Here is a 19,611-nt window from a genome sequence, read left to right on the forward strand (position 1 = left end):
CTTAATTAACATAATATTTTGACTACATATGTCCTGTAAAATAAAATACTTTATATATCATTAGTCCCACAAATACATATTTTGTCAATTTTAATAATCTCAATAAACTAAATCTTGTAAAAATAAATTTTATTTTACAAATATTTTTACATATTAATAAACTAGCACAATATAACATGATAATTATTGTAAACAACTCACACACATAACTAGTAAATTATAATTAACAAAACTAGCCAGACACTAACATATAAAAATATACCATATCACCCAATTAAAAAAATGTAAAAACCTGAGAATCATATAATTTCTTAAACCAACTTAATGACATAAAAATTAAAAATAAAAACGACAGGGAACATGACTAATTAGATTACTACTAATTAAACATCTTGTAGCCGGTACAAATAACAATTAATCAATTAAATCAATTAAACATGCATTAAATAATAACTTAACACCATATATAAACACATAAACAAATAATATAATTATTTGATAAAACTTATCTGAATTTAGAGCCAGATATAAGTATATAAAAAAAATATATACAAATAGTTATAAACCTGAAAATAAAAATGACTAATATTAGTATACAACATAAATAATAGTCATTAAATTATGTGGTGATTAAATTTTTAACTAAACCTCCACAAGGTGTACACTTCTTTGAAACTTTTGGTAAGGCTTAACCTAGCTTCCTTGTGAATCTCTTTCTCCTCCTTGACAACCTTAAGCGTGACACTCTAACCAGTTAATTCTTTTCTGACCTTGTGGAGTTGTACGCCAAAACTTTCTTTTCTATGCAGCACCTCTTCTCTTGCTAGTAAGTTATATAATTCTACTATTAATAGTTTTCATTTCCGTTGGCTTTCATGTCCAATGAGATAAATTTTGAGTCATAGCACTAACATGGTGACTCTGTTTATATAATAAGCAACTCTAACAAATTATGAAACCGTTGTCCATAATTTTCTCCACATTTTTCCACATCATCTCCCCATTAGCTGTTTAAAAATATCTTATCACGTACTTAGTAGTTTGACTTCAAATTTTAAACAACTAAAAGATAGCTTACAAATTTAAATTTTTAACAACCAATTATCTAAATAAAAAATTCTCCATAATTTTAAATTCTAAAAATAATTAATCAAATATTTACTAAATTATCGCACCAACAATGTAACAAATAAAATATGGGGTATTATATTCTTCCCCCCTTAAAATAATTTCGTCCTCGAAATTCTAGTGAAGTACCTGATTCGAAGAGGTACGGATATCTTGCGCGAACTAAATCCTCAGTTTCCCAAGTAGCTTCTCGAACATCATGATTTTTCCATAAAACTTTAACAAAAGGGATCGTGTTCTTGCGCAACACTCTTTCCTCCCTCGCCAATATAGCTTCAGCTTCTTCTTCACAAGATAAATCTTCACGAAATGCATCTAAGGGATACTGAACAACATGATTAGGATGATATACATACTTCCTCAGAATCGATGCATGAAACACATTGTGCACCCGTGACAATTGTGGCGGTAAAGCGACTCTATATGCCACCACTCCAACCTTCTCAAGAATCTCAAAAGGTCCTATATACCTCAGACTTAGCTTACCCTTCTGACCGAATCGCTGAATGCCCCTCTGAGGAGATACCTAAAGGAAGACCTTATCTCCTGCTTTAAATTCATATTCTCGTCTACCCTTATCAGCATAACTCTTCTGTCTAGATCGAGCTTGTTCAAGTCTTTCTCGAGCAACTGCTACCTTATCTGTAGTGACTTGGACTAGACCGGGACCCCCTGAAAGCTTTTCTCCTACTTCATTCCAACAAATAGGTGTTCTGCACTTGCGCCCATAGAGTGCCTCAAAAGGAGCCATACCAATGCTGCTCTGCCAACTGTTATTATAAGCAAATTCAACCAAAGACAAATAGTCATCCCAATTTCCATACCATTCTAATGCACATGCTCGCAACATGTCCTCCAAGGTCTGAATTGTCCTCTCTGACTGCCCATCCGACTGTGGATGAAAAGCTGTGCTATAGTTCAACTTGGTGCCCCATGCCTTTTCAAATTCATTCCAAAATCTTGAAGTGAATTTGGGATCTCGGTTCGAAACGATCGAAACTGGAATCCCGTGTAGTCTAACAATCTCATTCCTGTATAATAGCGTTAAGCTCTCCAAGTTCATGTTCTCACGGATTGCCAAAAAGTGAGCATATTTAGTGAGTCTATCTACAATCACCCATATCGCATCATGTTTCTTAAAAGTCTTAGGAAGTCCTATGATAAAATCTATGCAAATATTCTCCCTCTTCCAAGTAGGTAACTCCAATGGTTGTAATAAACCACTTGGCCTCTGGTGCTCAATCTTCACCTGTTGACAAGTCAAACACTTCAAAACAAAATCGGCAATATCTCGTTTCATGCCACTCCACCAAAAGTGTTCCTTTAAATCTCGATACATATTTGTCTCACCTGGATGAATAGAAAACGGTGATCTATGAGCCTCTTCCATCAATTCCTCAATGAGTTCCTTGTTAGCAGGCACACATAGACGATTATACATCCATAGAATGCCATGATCATCAAAATGAAATCCTGGTTGCTTTTCAGGATCAATATTCTGGACAAAAGACCATAATTCTCCATCTCCATCTTGAGCTGCCTTAATCCTAATGATAAGACTAGGCTCGACATGCAAACTTGCTACCATACCAACCGTATCCCGATGATAAAACTCCAAACCAAATTTCTCAATCTCACGTTAAAGAGGAGGTTGTTGTGTCACCAACGCGGCTAAATTCTCAAAATCCTTTCTGCTTAAAGCATTTGCAACCTTATTAGCCTTTCGGGGATGATACTGAATGTTCACATCATAGTCTTTCAATAATTCAATCCATTGTCTTTGCCTCATATTAAGCTCTTTCTACGTGAATATGTACTTCAAACTCTTGTGGTCAGTAAATATCTCACACTTATCACCATACAAATGGTGTCTCCATATCTTCAATGCAAAAATGACGGCTGCAAGCTCTAAGTCATGTGTTGGATAATTCACCTCGTGAGGCTTTAAGTATCTTGAAGCATAGGCAATCACATTTCCATGTTGCATCAAGACATAGCCAAGTCCCTTCTTTGAAGCATCGCTATAAATCACATAGCTTCCCAATCCTGATAGTATTGTCAATACTGGTGATGTCACAAGTCTCTTCTTCAATTCTTGAAAACTAGTCTCACACTCATCGGTCCATATGAACTTGTTGCTTTTTCGAGTCAACTGTGTCAATGGCATCGCAATTGTCGAAAAGCCTTCTACAAATCGGTGATAGTAGCCCGCGAGTCCCAAGAAACTCCTCACTTCTGTCGCAGTGCTAGGTCTTGGCCAATTGGTAATAGCCTCAACCTTGGCTGGATCCACCTTGATTCTATCTGCTGATACAATATATCCCAAAAATGCAACTTGATCAAGACAAAATTCACACTTCTTGTATTTTGCATACAATTTGTTATTCCCTAGTATTTCCAACACAACTCGAAGATGCTCCTCATGAACCTCCACTGACTTTGAATACACCAATATATCATCAATAAACATAATCAGAAACTTGTCCAGAAAATCCTTGAATACCCTGTTCATTAGGTCCATGAAAACTGCAGGTGCATTTTTCAATCCAAAAGACATAACAAGAAACTCGTCGTGTCTGTAACGAGTCCTGAATGCTATCTTCGGAATATCACTTGCCTTCACTCTTAGTTGATGGTAACCTGACCGTAGATCAATTTTTGAAAGTATTTTGCTCCTTGAAGCTGATCAAATAAGTCATCGATCCTCGGTAATGGATATCTATTCTTCACCGTGATTCGGTTCAACTCTCGATAATCAATATAGAGTCTCATCGAACCATCCTTCTTATTCACAAATAGAACTGGTGCTCCCCAAGGCGAAAAACTGGGTCTAATAAAACCCTTATCAAGTAACTCCTCCAGCTGTTCTTTCAGCTCTTGTACCTCTAACGGAGCCATTCTATAAGGTGCCTTGGAAATAGGTTGTGCATCTGGTAACAAATCGATAGAAAATTCTATCTCTCTTTCCGGCGGAAGACCCTCCAAATCTTCGGGAAATACATCTGAAAACTCACGAACAACAAGAACATCTTCTAATTCTGGCTGCACCTTGGACATGTCAATCACATACGCTAAAAATCCTTCACATCCATGAGCAATCATCTTCTTAGCCTTGATAGCCGAAATGAATTTTCCACAACCACTAGGCTTAGAACCCTGAAACACGAACTCAGGCGAATTGGAGTCCCCAAAAATTATTCTTTTTCCTGGACAATCAATTGTAGCTTTGTGTCGCTCCAATCAATCCATCCCCAGTATGATATCAAAGTCCCTCATCTGAATAGGTAAGAGATCAACAAATAGTTCTCTATCGTCTACTCTAACTACACAATCAAGATATTGAGAATTCACAAGTATAGTTACACCTATAGGAGTGCCAACAAAAAAATCCGATATAAGTGCAGTGGATGCAATGTCTAAGTGTTTAACATAAGATGTAGAGATAAATGAATGTGTAGCTCCAGTATCAAATAAGACTATAGCATTTCCATTACCGACAAAAAGTGATCCTGAAATGGTACTTGGAGTACTTGCAGCATCTTTTGCAGTGATGGAAAACACACGACCGGAAGTCTTCTGGTTGTTTTTCTCTCCCTGATCTCTACGATCCCAAGGATTCTTTGGTGGCATCTGACAGTCTTGAATAGTGTGACCCTTCTTTCCATAATTGAAGCATGCTCTAGTAGCCCAATAGCAAGTGCTTCCTCCATGCATCTTTCCACAATGCTCACACTTAGATACTTCCTTATTTCCAGTTTGGTTGAAAGACCTCTTTTGCTCATTTCCTTGATTTTCATTCTTTTGCTGAAATTCCGAGTATTATACCTCTGATCATTTGGTTTGAATCCACCTGAAGACCCACCATTTTTCTGAAATCCATGTCGACGATCGGAAAATTCCTCTTCCCTTTTTCTTTTCTTGAGAAAGTCAACCTGATGAAGCTCTTGATCTCTGACACTATCAACCAAGGTATCCATGGATGTGTAGCGGTTAGAGATGATATGGTTGCCGATGGAATTCTTTAATGCCCACATAAACTTCATGATTTTATCCGCTTCTGACCCAACCACATATCTCGCATAACCAGCTAACCTCTGAAATCTGACTTGAAAGTCTGCCACCGACTCATCATCTCTCAGAATAATACTCTGATACTCCCTTACATATTCCTCACGTATGCTGGCTGGAAAGTACCTCTGGCCAAACTGAGTTTTGAATATATGCCAACTAAGAGTATTTTCATAGCCAGGTGCATGCGAGGCTACCATAGACTTCCACCAAGTATTAGCATCCCCCTCAAGATGATATGTAGAAAATTGAGCCTTTTTCACCTCTGAATACTCCAAGACAATGAAATTTTTCTCCATGTGATATATCCAAGCTTCAGCATCCATGGGAGTCTTGGCCTCCTTAAAACAATTGGGTCTTTGCTTCATAAACCGATCAAACATAGTTTGACCATCTCGATCTTGCCCGTTAGCAGTGGGATTCTTCCCACGTTGAACTTCCCGCAACATCTCCATAAAAGTACTCCTATCCATAACAATCTACTGATTATCATTCCCCCCAATATTTCGACTACTACTACCTCTTGCCATCCTGCACAAAATTTTATGAGTGCACAAACACATATATCACAAAATCATAAATCTACCCGTATGAAGTCAACCCAAAACTCACAGGTCAAATCCTAAAGGACAGTCTACAGAAACTATAACCTAAGCTCTGATACCAACATTGTAATACCCCACTTAAACAAGTAGAGGCTACAAAAGCTAAGCTTTATTTATTAATGGAAGTAAAAACAAGCTAAACATAATTTATTAAGCTAACAAAAGTTCAAAAAGATCCAAAATAAAGTTCTCTAACAAGATCCAAAATAATATGGAATAAAACATGTCCTTGACTTTATTTTCAACTAGATAAACAAGCTAAAATCTGGGCAGCACTCATCACACCCCCGCTTTACCCCCGACTACCCGTGGAAAGAAATAAATACGAGTGAGCCAAATGCCCAGTACGAATATATCATTAAAAGATAAAGCAACAGAATATATTTGATTTTAACAATTAGCCAAGAAGATGAGTAATATGACAATAATTATTTAGAATCAAGGAACAAACTAATCCAAATAAAATCAAAGAAATGGATGAGAACAAGTAAGGTGGGTACTAATAAGGGCATCTTATAAAACCTCTGCTTGCTAGTAAACACCAAGTAAAGCACAGTGCAAAGAGTTCCTTCTCCGGTTATCCACAAGAAGGACAAAATGAAATGTATAAACATTTCCCAAACAAACAAAATGATCATGATCTTAATCATGTCTCATACCCTAGAGACATGCTCGTATACTCACAACACTGATACGAGTTAGTGCCGTGAGCATCAAAGACTGCAAAAACTCCATGTGTCTCGTCTGTGATTTACCCGCATACAGATAAGTTTAAGAGTCCATGACAAATGATCACAAAGTGTTGCCAATAATATTGAAAATAAAAGTTGCATGTGACAAATCAAGTATACTGATAGGCAACATAGATCAAAAGTGGTTAAGCATCAACAGGGATCAAATATGGCTGAGCAAAAATTAATAAGTGTACATATACAAGATGTACAACTTAACAAAATAAAATATGATAAGATAAATATGATAGGACAATAAGTACAGAGGAAGAAAATATATTTTAAATGGAGAGAAATGGAGGATACTCGTACCTGAAATGAGTCTAAAATATTAAATCACTACCTAGCTCCAAATCAACTTCCAAACCAATCTATAATATCAACACAAATATAACTTATAAACGCCAAACTCTAAAACCCAAAAAGTAAGCTAATAAAATTATAATATTTTATTCGTGCTATAGTATATAAAAATTTAACTAACAAATAATCTGAATAATATACAAGCTGGTTCATAAAATATAAAAGATATTTTATTAATTTATAAAAGTAATGTAGAAATCTCTAAGTATATAACTTTATAAAAGTAGACAAACTTAAATTATACATTAATTTAACATATTAAATTATAACAACAATTTAAGAAAATGATAAAAATAAATATAACATGCTCTGTGTTTATCATACTAAAAAGATTATCAAATTCACTTTTGCACATTAATACCACTACATTACTTACAAATTTTAAATTATTATGCCCAAATATTGATGGCTGTCTGATTGTCCGCTCATAGAAGTTAGCATAAGTGTTAATTGTATTACATCTTGAAGTGAACACTCAAAGCTGGCACTCATTTAGGTACGGAAAGAATAAGTGTTTCTCGCGGAATATTAAATATAACGGGATTGCCTACACTATGGTCGAATGAGTTTGTCTACAATGAAATCCTACTTTTAAAATTGTTCATTACGTGCAAATGTGTTCTGGAGCTTGAATTATCTAATGTATATGTTAATTGTTAGGATTGTTTTTACACTACTTGTGTAAACAATAATGGTTCAGTTTTGTGCTGGATACTTTATTATATATTCCGGTGGGGCAGTGATCGAATGAGAGTTTATGTAATTGTAGGCTCTAAAGGATGGTGTCAGAGACAAAGTTGAACTGGCTACCAAGTTTGGGGTCAGGATAGATAGCCAGTTCAGAGAAATTCGGGGCGACCCAGAATACGTACGGGCAGCCTGTGAGGCCAGCTTAAAGAGGCTTCAGCTTGATTGTATTGATTTGTATTATCAGCACCGCGTTGACACTCGTGTGCCAATTGAAATCACGGTATGTTAGTAGTTAGTCTGTGCATTTTTGTATTTGTTTTTTCACAAATTAGTTGTCAAGTTGTTAGGCTTTTTTACTTTTGGTTGCAATTTTTTAGTTCCCGTATTTATGCTAAGACCAGTGCCCCTCAAACTGAAAAATCACAAAATCTCAAATATTTTTTTGGAATAAGGTCAATTACACAATATATTAATGTTCATATGCACTTATGGGTCACAACCGGCTTCAACCAGCAAACATGGGCAGCTCATCAAACTTACATCCTACCGCCCGAGTAGAGCTCAGCAATAAGCCACCTCCTAACAGGCTCACCAATCCAAACACCCACCACTGACCGGCAACATATACTCACCCACTCTCCTGCCACCAACTACTCCCGCAAATGTTATATGCTGAGAGTGGATCTGAACCCTCAACCTCATGAAACATGAGAAGAGGAAGTACGTAACAAGACCCCGTTGGTAGTTTTTAGTATAGCAATGATTCCAATTTAGTAATATATATTAACTGCTTATAAAGAAGAAATTCCTGTGCTGTTTTTATAAGCTCATGAATGACATATTGCGTTATGTCATTGACCATCAATTGTTGTATCTAATTTGATACACCTGGAACTTATCTTCGATATTATCAACCTTTCATAACTAGGTAAAGATGAAGTTCTGTTGTAGAATTATTAAATATAGGTAATCGTGTGATATCGGAATCAAATATACTTTGACCTAGCACTTTGCTGCTTCGCTCTCACTAATATCTACACCCAATCTACCCGAGGGTCCCCATTGAAATAAGGTATCCAGCATACTTAATTTTTGGGCACCTAGCCGTCCACTTGGGTCCTTAATCAACTTGAAAAGTTATTAACCTTGCTAAAAGTACTATTTTATATTACTATTCACAACTAGTATGTTGCTGGCAATAAGCCAATAACTATACAATTGAAAATTGATAAAAGTTTGTGTGATTATGGTACCATTCGCATAATTTGCAGATAGTAACTACTAAAATCACAAATATTATATATCCTTTTATTTCTGAAATGTATCATATTACTAGTAAAAATGTTTCTTCAAAACAAAAAAGCCTTGATAAGAGACATTATTAGAAAATCACAATAAGTTTTGCACTTGAAAGTTCTAATACTTGGTTTTCAGAGGCCAAGAGAATTGGGAGTTTAAAAGGGATGCCATGATGCTAATACGCTATAGAGTAAACTGAAATTATATGTCAGCTTCTGTCTACAATATTTTACGTATTAGATTCTTACCTAAGTTTTTTTTTTTCATTTCTACTAGCGTGATCTGTTTTTATTATTTTAATTCTTTATTTCTCTGATCATGCTTGAGTTGTTCATCTGTTTGACAGATGGGGGAAATGAAGAAACTAGTTGAAGAGGGTAAGATTAAGTATGTAGGATTGTCTGAGGCCTCTGCATCTACCATCAGAAGAGCTCATGCTGTTCATCCGATCACCGCAGTGCAGTTGGAGTGGTCTTTGTGGTCAAGGGACGTGGAGGAAGACATAATTCCCACTTGCAGGTTTGGTTTCTGTTAAAGAATCTTCCAACAGATTATCAAATATGAAAATATATTTAAAGACCAAGTTAACTAGTTTGTTATTACTCAGAGAATTAGGCATCGGGATTGTTGCATATAGTCCTCTAGGACGAGGATTTTTGTCAGGGGGTTTAAATATGGTCGCGAACTTGTCAAAAGATGACTTCAGGAAGGTAAGTTTCTACATTAAATGCAGCTTGAGTTTCATTAGTATAATGTAACATGTAACTGATCATCTAATTTCAGTGCATTGACGTCTTTCTTAAATAAATTAGTTTTTCATGCAAAGCTAGTAAGAGAAGTTAAATTTAGGGCTTCACCCTAGCTCTAGCTCTATGAAGCATAGGGAGATCTATCTAAACACAATTTAGTTAAAAAAAGGTTAAATTTGTAAACTGCATCTAAATTTTCGAAACTATTGCATTAAGAAACATAACCAGTATTTATTTTTTTAACAACTTTGGTTGCTGAATTGCAAGTACTCCGAGTCTTGAACTGATACTTACACAAAATGAAGTAACTGATGTTAAACATCTCTTACGGACATTGATTGTCTATGCTGGAAATTTGCAAAATGCCTTAAACTGTATGTTGTTTTAGTATTCTGGTTTTGAAGTGCTTCTAAGAAAACGGTTGTTGGCTTCATTAAAAATCAATACTCCGAGAGAAATGTTTTAAAAAATAGGGTCTTAGCTCGTTTTCATGTGGTTAAATTGACTAATGATCCTTTTCCCCGTCCCCCCCTTTTGTGTAGCATCATCCAAGGTTCCAAGCAGAAAATCTGGAGCATAATATAAAGCTGTTTGATCTGGTGAATGAGATTGCATTAAACAAAGGGTGTACTCCATCACAGCTAGCACTGGCCTGGGTTCATCACCAGGGAACAGATGTTTGTCCCATTCCTGGAACTACAAAGATTGAAAATCTCAACCAAAACATTGGAGCTTTATCTGTGAAGTTAACAGCAGAGGAAATGTCTGAACTTGAATCCATTGCTGGTTCTGTCCGGGGTGACAGATACTCGTCAATGACATCCACTTACTTGCATTCAGACACACCACCCTTGTCATCGTGGAATGCTTAATGAATAGTCGACTTGCAGTCCCTCTGACATCACAGAAATTCTCAACAAATACTGGAGATGTATTTTGCAGAATGGCTTTGTTTTCTTCTGGTTTTAGGGAGAACTTCAATTATGCGTGAATGGTTAATATTATTTAGAATTTAATATCCAAATAAAATTTAATTGACAACATATTAAAAATATGTGTTTTTTAAAGATAGTGATAAAAAATACAAAGAATTCATATATGAAATTTATTTAGGTAGTGTTAGTTAAGAAATGTGTTTTTTTGCCTTCTGACATGTAGCGAAGTTGGTTAAAGGGCGAAATAACCCTGGTCTTTTTTCTTTGAAATTAATTATTGCTACTCTACAAAATCCGCCGTCCTAACTTCACCCAACCCTACCTTCTTTTTCACCCTTTATACCTATATCTATCTCCATATTCATCTTCATCTTCTCCTTTTATTCACTTTTTCTTTAATAAAATCGAGATTTGTTTTACAAAACTCGAAAAATCTATTACAGTTCTTCACTTTAGTTTTCAGATCTACTAAGGTAAGAGTTTGGATATTATAATAAAATTCAGTTTTTGGATTCAAAATCTCTGATCTAACAACATATTACAATTTGGTGTTATTCAGAGATTTTTGAATTTTGGGTTTTTTTCATATTGTTCAGTTTAAGTTATTATTTGTGTGTTTGATTGTCTCGCTTTATGCGATGTGTCTCGTTTTGCGCGATGTGGTGGTTATGTTGAAAATGAATTAGATGGTGTATTGGGAGATCTGGATATCTCTCATCAACAACACTTTCGGCAGGTTTATAGCTGATGTTCGGCAGGTAGATAGTTGGGGTGTGTTTGGAACGGTGGTAAAAATCACATGTGCTCACCTCTCACAAAAAATATTTGTTCATAAAATGAGGCCTATAAACTCAGTTGTTGCAACTAAGTCCTCTGAACATTGAAATATCAATCGAATTAATGTGAGTGTAACACCCCAATTAAACAAGTAGAGGTTACACAAGATAAGTTTTATTTATTAATGGAAGTAAAAACAAGCTAAACATAATTTATTAAGCTAACAAAAGTTCAAAAGATCCAAAATAAAGTTGTCTAACAAGATCCAAAATAATATGGAATAAAACATGTCCTTGACTTTATTTTCAACCAGATCACTCATCACACCCCCGATTTACCCCCGACTACCTGTGAAAAGAAATAAATACGAGTGAGCCAAATACCCAGTACAAATTTATCATTAAAAGATAAAGCAAGAGAATATATTTGATTATAACAATTAGCCAAGAAGATGAGTAATATGACAGTAATTATTTATAATCAAGGAACAAACTAATCCAAACAAATTCAAAGAAATGGCTGAGAACAAGTAAGGTGGTTATTAATAAGGGCATCTTATAAAATCTATGCTCGCTAGTAAACACCAAGCAAAGCACAGTGCAAATAGTCCTTCTCCGGTTATCCCCAAGAAGGACAAAATGAAATGTATAAAACATTTTCCAAACAAACAAAATGATCATGATCTTAATCATGTCTCATACCCCAGAGACATGCTCGTATACTCACAGCACTATACGAGTTAGTGCCGACAGCGACTGCAAAAACTCCATGTGTCTCGTCTGTGATTTACCCACACAGGTAAGTTTAAGAGCCCATAACAAATTATTACAAAGTGTTGCCAATAATATTGAAAATAAAAGTTGCATGTGACAAATCAAGTATACTTATAGGCAACATAGATCAAAAGTGGTTAAGCAACAACAGGGATCAAAGATGGCTGAGCAAAAATTAACAAGTGTACAGATGATCACTATCTCATGCTATAGTATAAACATTTAACTAACAAATCTTTAAGTATATAACTTTATAAAAGTAGACAAACTTAAATTATACATTCATTTAACATATTAAATTATAACAACAATTTAAGAAAATGATAAAAATAAATATAACATGTTCTCTGTTTATCATACTGATAAGATTATCAAATTCATTTCTGCACATTAATACTACAAAATTACTTACAAATTTTAAATTATTATGCCCAAGTATTAGATACTATAATTAATAACATATTGGTTAAAAAACAATGAGACTAAGGTAACAAATATGTTATGAGGAAAACATAATAACATAATATGATTGACAAATGTAAACAATTTATAATTTTAGATAAACAAACAATCAATTATTAATTACTTAACTTAATTAACATAATATTTTGACTACATATGTCCTGTAAAATAAAATACTTTATATATCATTAGTCCCACAAATACATATTTTGTCAATTTTAATAATCTCAATAAACTAAATCTTGTAAAAATAAATTTTATTTTACAAATATTTTTACATATTAATAAACTAGCACAATATAACATGATAATTATTGTAAACAACTCACACACATAACTAGTAAATTATAATTAACAAAACTAGCCAGACACTAACAATATAAAAATATACCATATCACCCAATTAAAAAAATGTAAAAACCTGAGAATCATATAATTTCTTAAACCAACTTAATGACATAAAAATTAAAAATAAAAACGACAGGGAACATGACTAATTAGATTACTACTAATTAAACATCTTGTAGCCGGTACAAATAACAATTAATCAATTAAATCAATTAAACATGCATTAAATAATAACTTAACACCATATATAAACACATAAACAAATAATATAATTATTTGATAAAACTTATCTGAATTTAGAGCCAGATATAAGTATATAAAAAAAATATATACAAATAGTTATAAACCTGAAAATAAAAATGACTAATATTAGTATACAACATAAATAATAGTCATTAAATTATGTGGTGATTAAATTTTTAACTAAACCTCCACAAGGTGTACACTTCTTTGAAACTTTTGGTAAGGCTTAACCTAGCTTCCTTGTGAATCTCTTTCTCCTCCTTTGACAACCTTAAGCGTGACACTCTAACCAGTTAATTCTTTTCTGACCTTGTGGAGTTGTACGCCAAAACTTTCTTTTCTATGCAGCACCTCTTCTCTTGCTAGTAAGTTATATAATTCTACTATTAATAGTTTTCATTTCCGTTGGCTTTCATGTCCAATGAGATAAATTTTGAGTCATAGCACTAACATGGTGACTCTGTTTATATAATAAGCAACTCTAACAAATTATGAAACCGTTGTCCATAATTTTCTCCACATTTTTCCACATCATCTCCCCATTAGCTGTTTAAAAATATCTTATCACGTACTTAGTAGTTTGACTTCAAATTTTAAACAACTAAAAGATAGCTTACAAATTTAAATTTTTAACAACCAATTATCTAAATAAAAAATTCTCCATAATTTTAAATTCTAAAAATAATTAATCAAATATTTACTAAATTATCGCACCAACAATGTAACAAATAAAATATGGGGTATTATATTCTTCCCCCCTTAAAATAATTTCGTCCTCGAAATTCTAGTGAAGTACCTGATTCGAAGAGGTACGGATATCTTGCGCGAACTAAATCCTCAGTTTCCCAAGTAGCTTCTCGAACATCATGATTTTTCCATAAAACTTTAACAAAAGGGATCGTGTTCTTGCGCAACACTCTTTCCTCCCTCGCCAATATAGCTTCAGCTTCTTCTTCACAAGATAAATCTTCACGAAATGCATCTAAGGGATACTGAACAACATGATTAGGATGATATACATACTTCCTCAGAATCGATGCATGAAACACATTGTGCACCCGTGACAATTGTGGCGGTAAAGCGACTCTATATGCCACCACTCCAACCTTCTCAAGAATCTCAAAAGGTCCTATATACCTCAGACTTAGCTTACCCTTCTGACCGAATCGCTGAATGCCCCTCTGAGGAGATACCTAAAGGAAGACCTTATCTCCTGCTTTAAATTCATATTCTCGTCTACCCTTATCAGCATAACTCTTCTGTCTAGATCGAGCTTGTTCAAGTCTTTCTCGAGCAACTGCTACCTTATCTGTAGTGACTTGGACTAGACCGGGACCCCCTGAAAGCTTTTCTCCTACTTCATTCCAACAAATAGGTGTTCTGCACTTGCGCCCATAGAGTGCCTCAAAAGGAGCCATACCAATGCTGCTCTGCCAACTGTTATTATAAGCAAATTCAACCAAAGACAAATAGTCATCCCAATTTCCATACCATTCTAATGCACATGCTCGCAACATGTCCTCCAAGGTCTGAATTGTCCTCTCTGACTGCCCATCCGACTGTGGATGAAAAGCTGTGCTATAGTTCAACTTGGTGCCCCATGCCTTTTCAAATTCATTCCAAAATCTTGAAGTGAATTTGGGATCTCGGTTCGAAACGATCGAAACTGGAATCCCGTGTAGTCTAACAATCTCATTCCTGTATAATAGCGTTAAGCTCTCCAAGTTCATGTTCTCACGGATTGCCAAAAAGTGAGCATATTTAGTGAGTCTATCTACAATCACCCATATCGCATCATGTTTCTTAAAAGTCTTAGGAAGTCCTATGATAAAATCTATGCAAATATTCTCCCTCTTCCAAGTAGGTAACTCCAATGGTTGTAATAAACCACTTGGCCTCTGGTGCTCAATCTTCACCTGTTGACAAGTCAAACACTTCAAAACAAAATCGGCAATATCTCGTTTCATGCCACTCCACCAAAAGTGTTCCTTTAAATCTCGATACATATTTGTCTCACCTGGATGAATAGAAAACGGTGATCTATGAGCCTCTTCCATCAATTCCTCAATGAGTTCCTTGTTAGCAGGCACACATAGACGATTATACATCCATAGAATGCCATGATCATCAAAATGAAATCCTGGTTGCTTTTCAGGATCAATATTCTGGACAAAAGACCATAATTCTCCATCTCCATCTTGAGCTGCCTTAATCCTAATGATAAGACTAGGCTCGACATGCAAACTTGCTACCATACCAACCGTATCCCGATGATAAAACTCCAAACCAAATTTCTCAATCTCACGTTAAAGAGGAGGTTGTTGTGTCACCAACGCGGCTAAATTCTCAAAATCCTTTCTGCTTAAAGCATTTGCAACCTTATTAGCCTTTCCGGGATGATACTGAATGTTCACATCATAGTCTTTCAATAATTCAATCCATTGTCTTTGCCTCATATTAAGCTCTTTCTACGTGAATATGTACTTCAAACTCTTGTGGTCAGTAAATATCTCACACTTATCACCATACAAATGGTGTCTCCATATCTTCAATGCAAAAATGACGGCTGCAAGCTCTAAGTCATGTGTCGGATAATTCACCTCGTGAGGCTTTAAGTATCTTGAAGCATAGGCAATCACATTTCCATGTTGCATCAAGACATAGCCAAGTCCCTTCTTTGAAGCATCGCTATAAATCACATAGCTTCCCAATCCTGATAGTATTGTCAATACTGGTGATGTCACAAGTCTCTTCTTCAATTCTTGAAAACTAGTCTCACACTCATCGGTCCATATGAACTTGTTGCTTTTTCGAGTCAACTGTGTCAATGGCATCGCAATTGTCGAAAAGCCTTCTACAAATCGGTGATAGTAGCCCGCGAGTCCCAAGAAACTCCTCACTTCTGTCGCAGTGCTAGGTCTTGGCCAATTGGTAATAGCCTCAACCTTGGCTGGATCCACCTTGATTCTATCTGCTGATACAATATATCCCAAAAATGCAACTTGATCAAGACAAAATTCACACTTCTTGTATTTTGCATACAATTTGTTATTCCCTAGTATTTCCAACACAACTCGAAGATGCTCCTCATGAACCTCCACTGACTTTGAATACACCAATATATCATCAATAAACATAATCAGAAACTTGTCCAGAAAATCCTTGAATACCCTGTTCATTAGGTCCATGAAAACTGCAGGTGCATTTTTCAATCCAAAAGACATAACAAGAAACTCGTCGTGTCTGTAACGAGTCCTGAATGCTATCTTCGGAATATCACTTGCCTTCACTCTTAGTTGATGGTAACCTGACCGTAGATCAATTTTTGAAAAGTATTTTGCTCCTTGAAGCTGATCAAATAAGTCATCGATCCTCGGTAATGGATATCTATTCTTCACCGTGATTCGGTTCAACTCTCGATAATCAATATAGAGTCTCATCGAACCATCCTTCTTATTCACAAATAGAACTGGTGCTCCCCAAGGCGAAAAACTGGGTCTAATAAAACCCTTATCAAGTAACTCCTCCAGCTGTTCTTTCAGCTCTTGTACCTCTAACGGAGCCATTCTATAAGGTGCCTTGGAAATAGGTTGTGCATCTGGTAACAAATCGATAGAAAATTCTATCTCTCTTTCCGGCGGAAGACCCTCCAAATCTTCGGGAAATACATCTGAAAACTCACGAACAACAAGAACATCTTCTAATTCTGGCTGCACCTTGGACATGTCAATCACATACGCTAAAAATCCTTCACATCCATGAGCAATCATCTTCTTAGCCTTGATAGCCGAAATGAATTTTCCACAACCACTAGGCTTAGAACCCTGAAACACGAACTCAGGCGAATTGGAGTCCCCAAAAATTATTCTTTTTCCTGGACAATCAATTGTAGCTTTGTGTCGCTCCAATCAATCCATCCCCAGTATGATATCAAAGTCCCTCATCTGAATAGGTAAGAGATCAACAAATAGTTCTCTATCGTCTACTCTAACTACACAATCAAGATATTGAGAATTCACAAGTATAGTTACACCTATAGGAGTGCCAACAAAAAAATCCGATATAAGTGCAGTGGATGCAATGTCTAAGTGTTTAACATAAGATGTAGAGATAAATGAATGTGTAGCTCCAGTATCAAATAAGACTATAGCATTTCCATTACCGACAAAAAGTGATCCTGAAATGGTACTTGGAGTACTTGCAGCATCTTTTGCAGTGATGGAAAACACACGACCGGAAGTCTTCTGGTTGTTTTTCTCTCCCTGATCTCTACGATCCCAAGGATTCTTTGGTGGCATCTGACAGTCTTGAATAGTGTGACCCTTCTTTCCATAATTGAAGCATGCTCTAGTAGCCCAATAGCAAGTGCTTCCTCCATGCATCTTTCCACAATGCTCACACTTAGATACTTCCTTATTTCCAGTTTGGTTGAAAGACCTCTTTTGCTCATTTCCTTGATTTTCATTCTTTTGCTGAAATTCCGAGTATTATACCTCTGATCATTTGGTTTGAATCCACCTGAAGACCCACCATTTTTCTGAAATCCATGTCGACGATCGGAAAATTCCTCTTCCCTTTTTCTTTTCTTGAGAAAGTCAACCTGATGAAGCTCTTGATCTCTGACACTATCAACCAAGGTATCCATGGATGTGTAGCGGTTAGAGATGATATGGTTGCCGATGGAATTCTTTAATGCCCACATAAACTTCATGATTTTATCCGCTTCTGACCCAACCACATATCTCGCATAACCAGCTAACCTCTGAAATCTGACTTGAAAGTCTGCCACCGACTCATCATCTCTCAGAATAATACTCTGATACTCCCTTACATATTCCTCACGTATGCTGGCTGGAAAGTACCTCTGGCCAAACTGAGTTTTGAATATATGCCAACTAAGAGTATTTTCATAGCCAGGTGCATGCGAGGCTACCATAGACTTCCACCAAGTATTAGCATCCCCCTCAAGATGATATGTAGAAAATTGAGCCTTTTTCACCTCTGAATACTCCAAGACAATGAAATTTTTCTCCATGTGATATATCCAAGCTTCAGCATCCATGGGAGTCTTGGCCTCCTTAAAACAATTGGGTCTTTGCTTCATAAACCGATCAAACATAGTTTGACCATCTCGATCTTGCCCGTTAGCAGTGGGATTCTTCCCACGTTGAACTTCCCGCAACATCTCCATAAAAGTACTCCTATCCATAACAATCTACTGATTATCATTCCCCCCAATATTTCGACTACTACTACCTCTTGCCATCCTGCACAAAATTTTATGAGTGCACAAACACATATATCACAAAATCATAAATCTACCCGTATGAAGTCAACCCAAAACTCACAGGTCAAATCCTAAAGGACAGTCTACAGAAACTATAACCTAAGCTCTGATACCAACGTTGTAATACCCCACTTAAACAAGTAGAGGCTACAAAAGCTAAGCTTTATTTATTAATGGAAGTAAAAACAAGCTAAACATAATTTATTAAGCTAACAAAAGTTCAAAAAGATCCAAAATAAAGTTCTCTAACAAGATCCAAAATAATATGGAATAAAACATGTCCTTGACTTTATTTTCAACTAGATAAACAAGCTAAAATCTGGGCAGCACTCATCACACCCCCGCTTTACCCCCGACTACCCGTGGAAAGAAATAAATACGAGTGAGCCAAATGCCCAGTACGAATATATCATTAAAAGATAAAGCAACAGAATATATTTGATTTTAACAATTAGCCAAGAAGATGAGTAATATGACAATAATTATTTAGAATCAAGGAACAAACTAATCCAAATAAAATCAAAGAAATGGATGAGAACAAGTAAGGTGGGTACTAATAAGGGCATCTTATAAAACCTCTGCTTGCTAGTAAACACCAAGTAAAGCACAGTGCAAAGAGTTCCTTCTCCGGTTATCCACAAGAAGGACAAAATGAAATGTATAAAACATTTCCCAAACAAACAAAATGATCATGATCTTAATCATGTCTCATACCCTAGAGACATGCTCGTATACTCACAACACTGATACGAGTTAGTGCCGTGAGCATCAAAGACTGCAAAAACTCCATGTGTCTCGTCTGTGATTTACCCGCATACAGATAAGTTTAAGAGCCCATGACAAATGATCACAAAGTGTTGCCAATAATATTGAAAATAAAAGTTGCATGTGACAAATCAAGTATACTGATAGGCAACATAGATCAAAAGTGGTTAAGCATCAACAGGGATCAAATATGGCTGAGCAAAAATTAATAAGTGTACATATACAAGATGTACAACTTAACAAAATAAAATATGATAAGATAAATATGATAGGACAATAAGTACAGAGGAAGAAAATATATTTTAAATGGAGAGAAATGGAGGATACTCGTACCTCGAAATGAGTCTAAAATATTAAATCACTACCTAGCTCCAAATCAACTTCCAAA

General features: G+C 35.6%; 3 protein-coding genes across 3 annotated transcripts; 1 reads left to right on the forward strand and 2 right to left on the reverse strand.

Moving 5' to 3' along the window:
* Positions 1 to 4,368: 4,368 nt before the first annotated feature.
* Positions 4,369 to 5,669, reverse strand: LOC141674633 (uncharacterized). The gene is made up of 2 exons (XM_074481344.1): positions 5,061 to 5,669; positions 4,369 to 4,932 (listed from the first exon to the last, which is right to left on the reverse strand). Exons 1-2 carry the CDS (start codon positions 5,667 to 5,669, stop codon positions 4,369 to 4,371), a joined length of 1,173 nt encoding a protein of 390 aa, XP_074337445.1.
* A 1,969-nt stretch (positions 5,670 to 7,638) lies between these two features.
* On the forward strand, positions 7,639 to 10,685 carry LOC141671223 (putative aldo-keto reductase 2). Its single transcript, XM_074477378.1, has 4 exons — positions 7,639 to 7,865; positions 9,231 to 9,403; positions 9,492 to 9,594; positions 10,176 to 10,685. The coding sequence occupies exons 2-4, from the start codon at positions 9,231 to 9,233 to the stop codon at positions 10,503 to 10,505; spliced, it is 606 nt and encodes a 201-aa protein (XP_074333479.1). The 5' UTR covers positions 7,639 to 7,865; the 3' UTR covers positions 10,506 to 10,685.
* Positions 10,686 to 17,079: 6,394 nt separating this feature from the next.
* On the reverse strand, positions 17,080 to 18,380 carry LOC141674634 (uncharacterized). Its single transcript, XM_074481345.1, has 2 exons — positions 17,772 to 18,380; positions 17,080 to 17,643 (listed from the first exon to the last, which is right to left on the reverse strand). Exons 1-2 carry the CDS (start codon positions 18,378 to 18,380, stop codon positions 17,080 to 17,082), a joined length of 1,173 nt encoding a protein of 390 aa, XP_074337446.1.
* Positions 18,381 to 19,611: the final 1,231 nt, after the last annotated feature.

This window comes from Apium graveolens, chromosome 7, assembly GCF_009905375.1.
Source record: "Apium graveolens cultivar Ventura chromosome 7, ASM990537v1, whole genome shotgun sequence".
NCBI classification, from domain to species: domain Eukaryota; kingdom Viridiplantae; phylum Streptophyta; class Magnoliopsida; order Apiales; family Apiaceae; genus Apium; species Apium graveolens.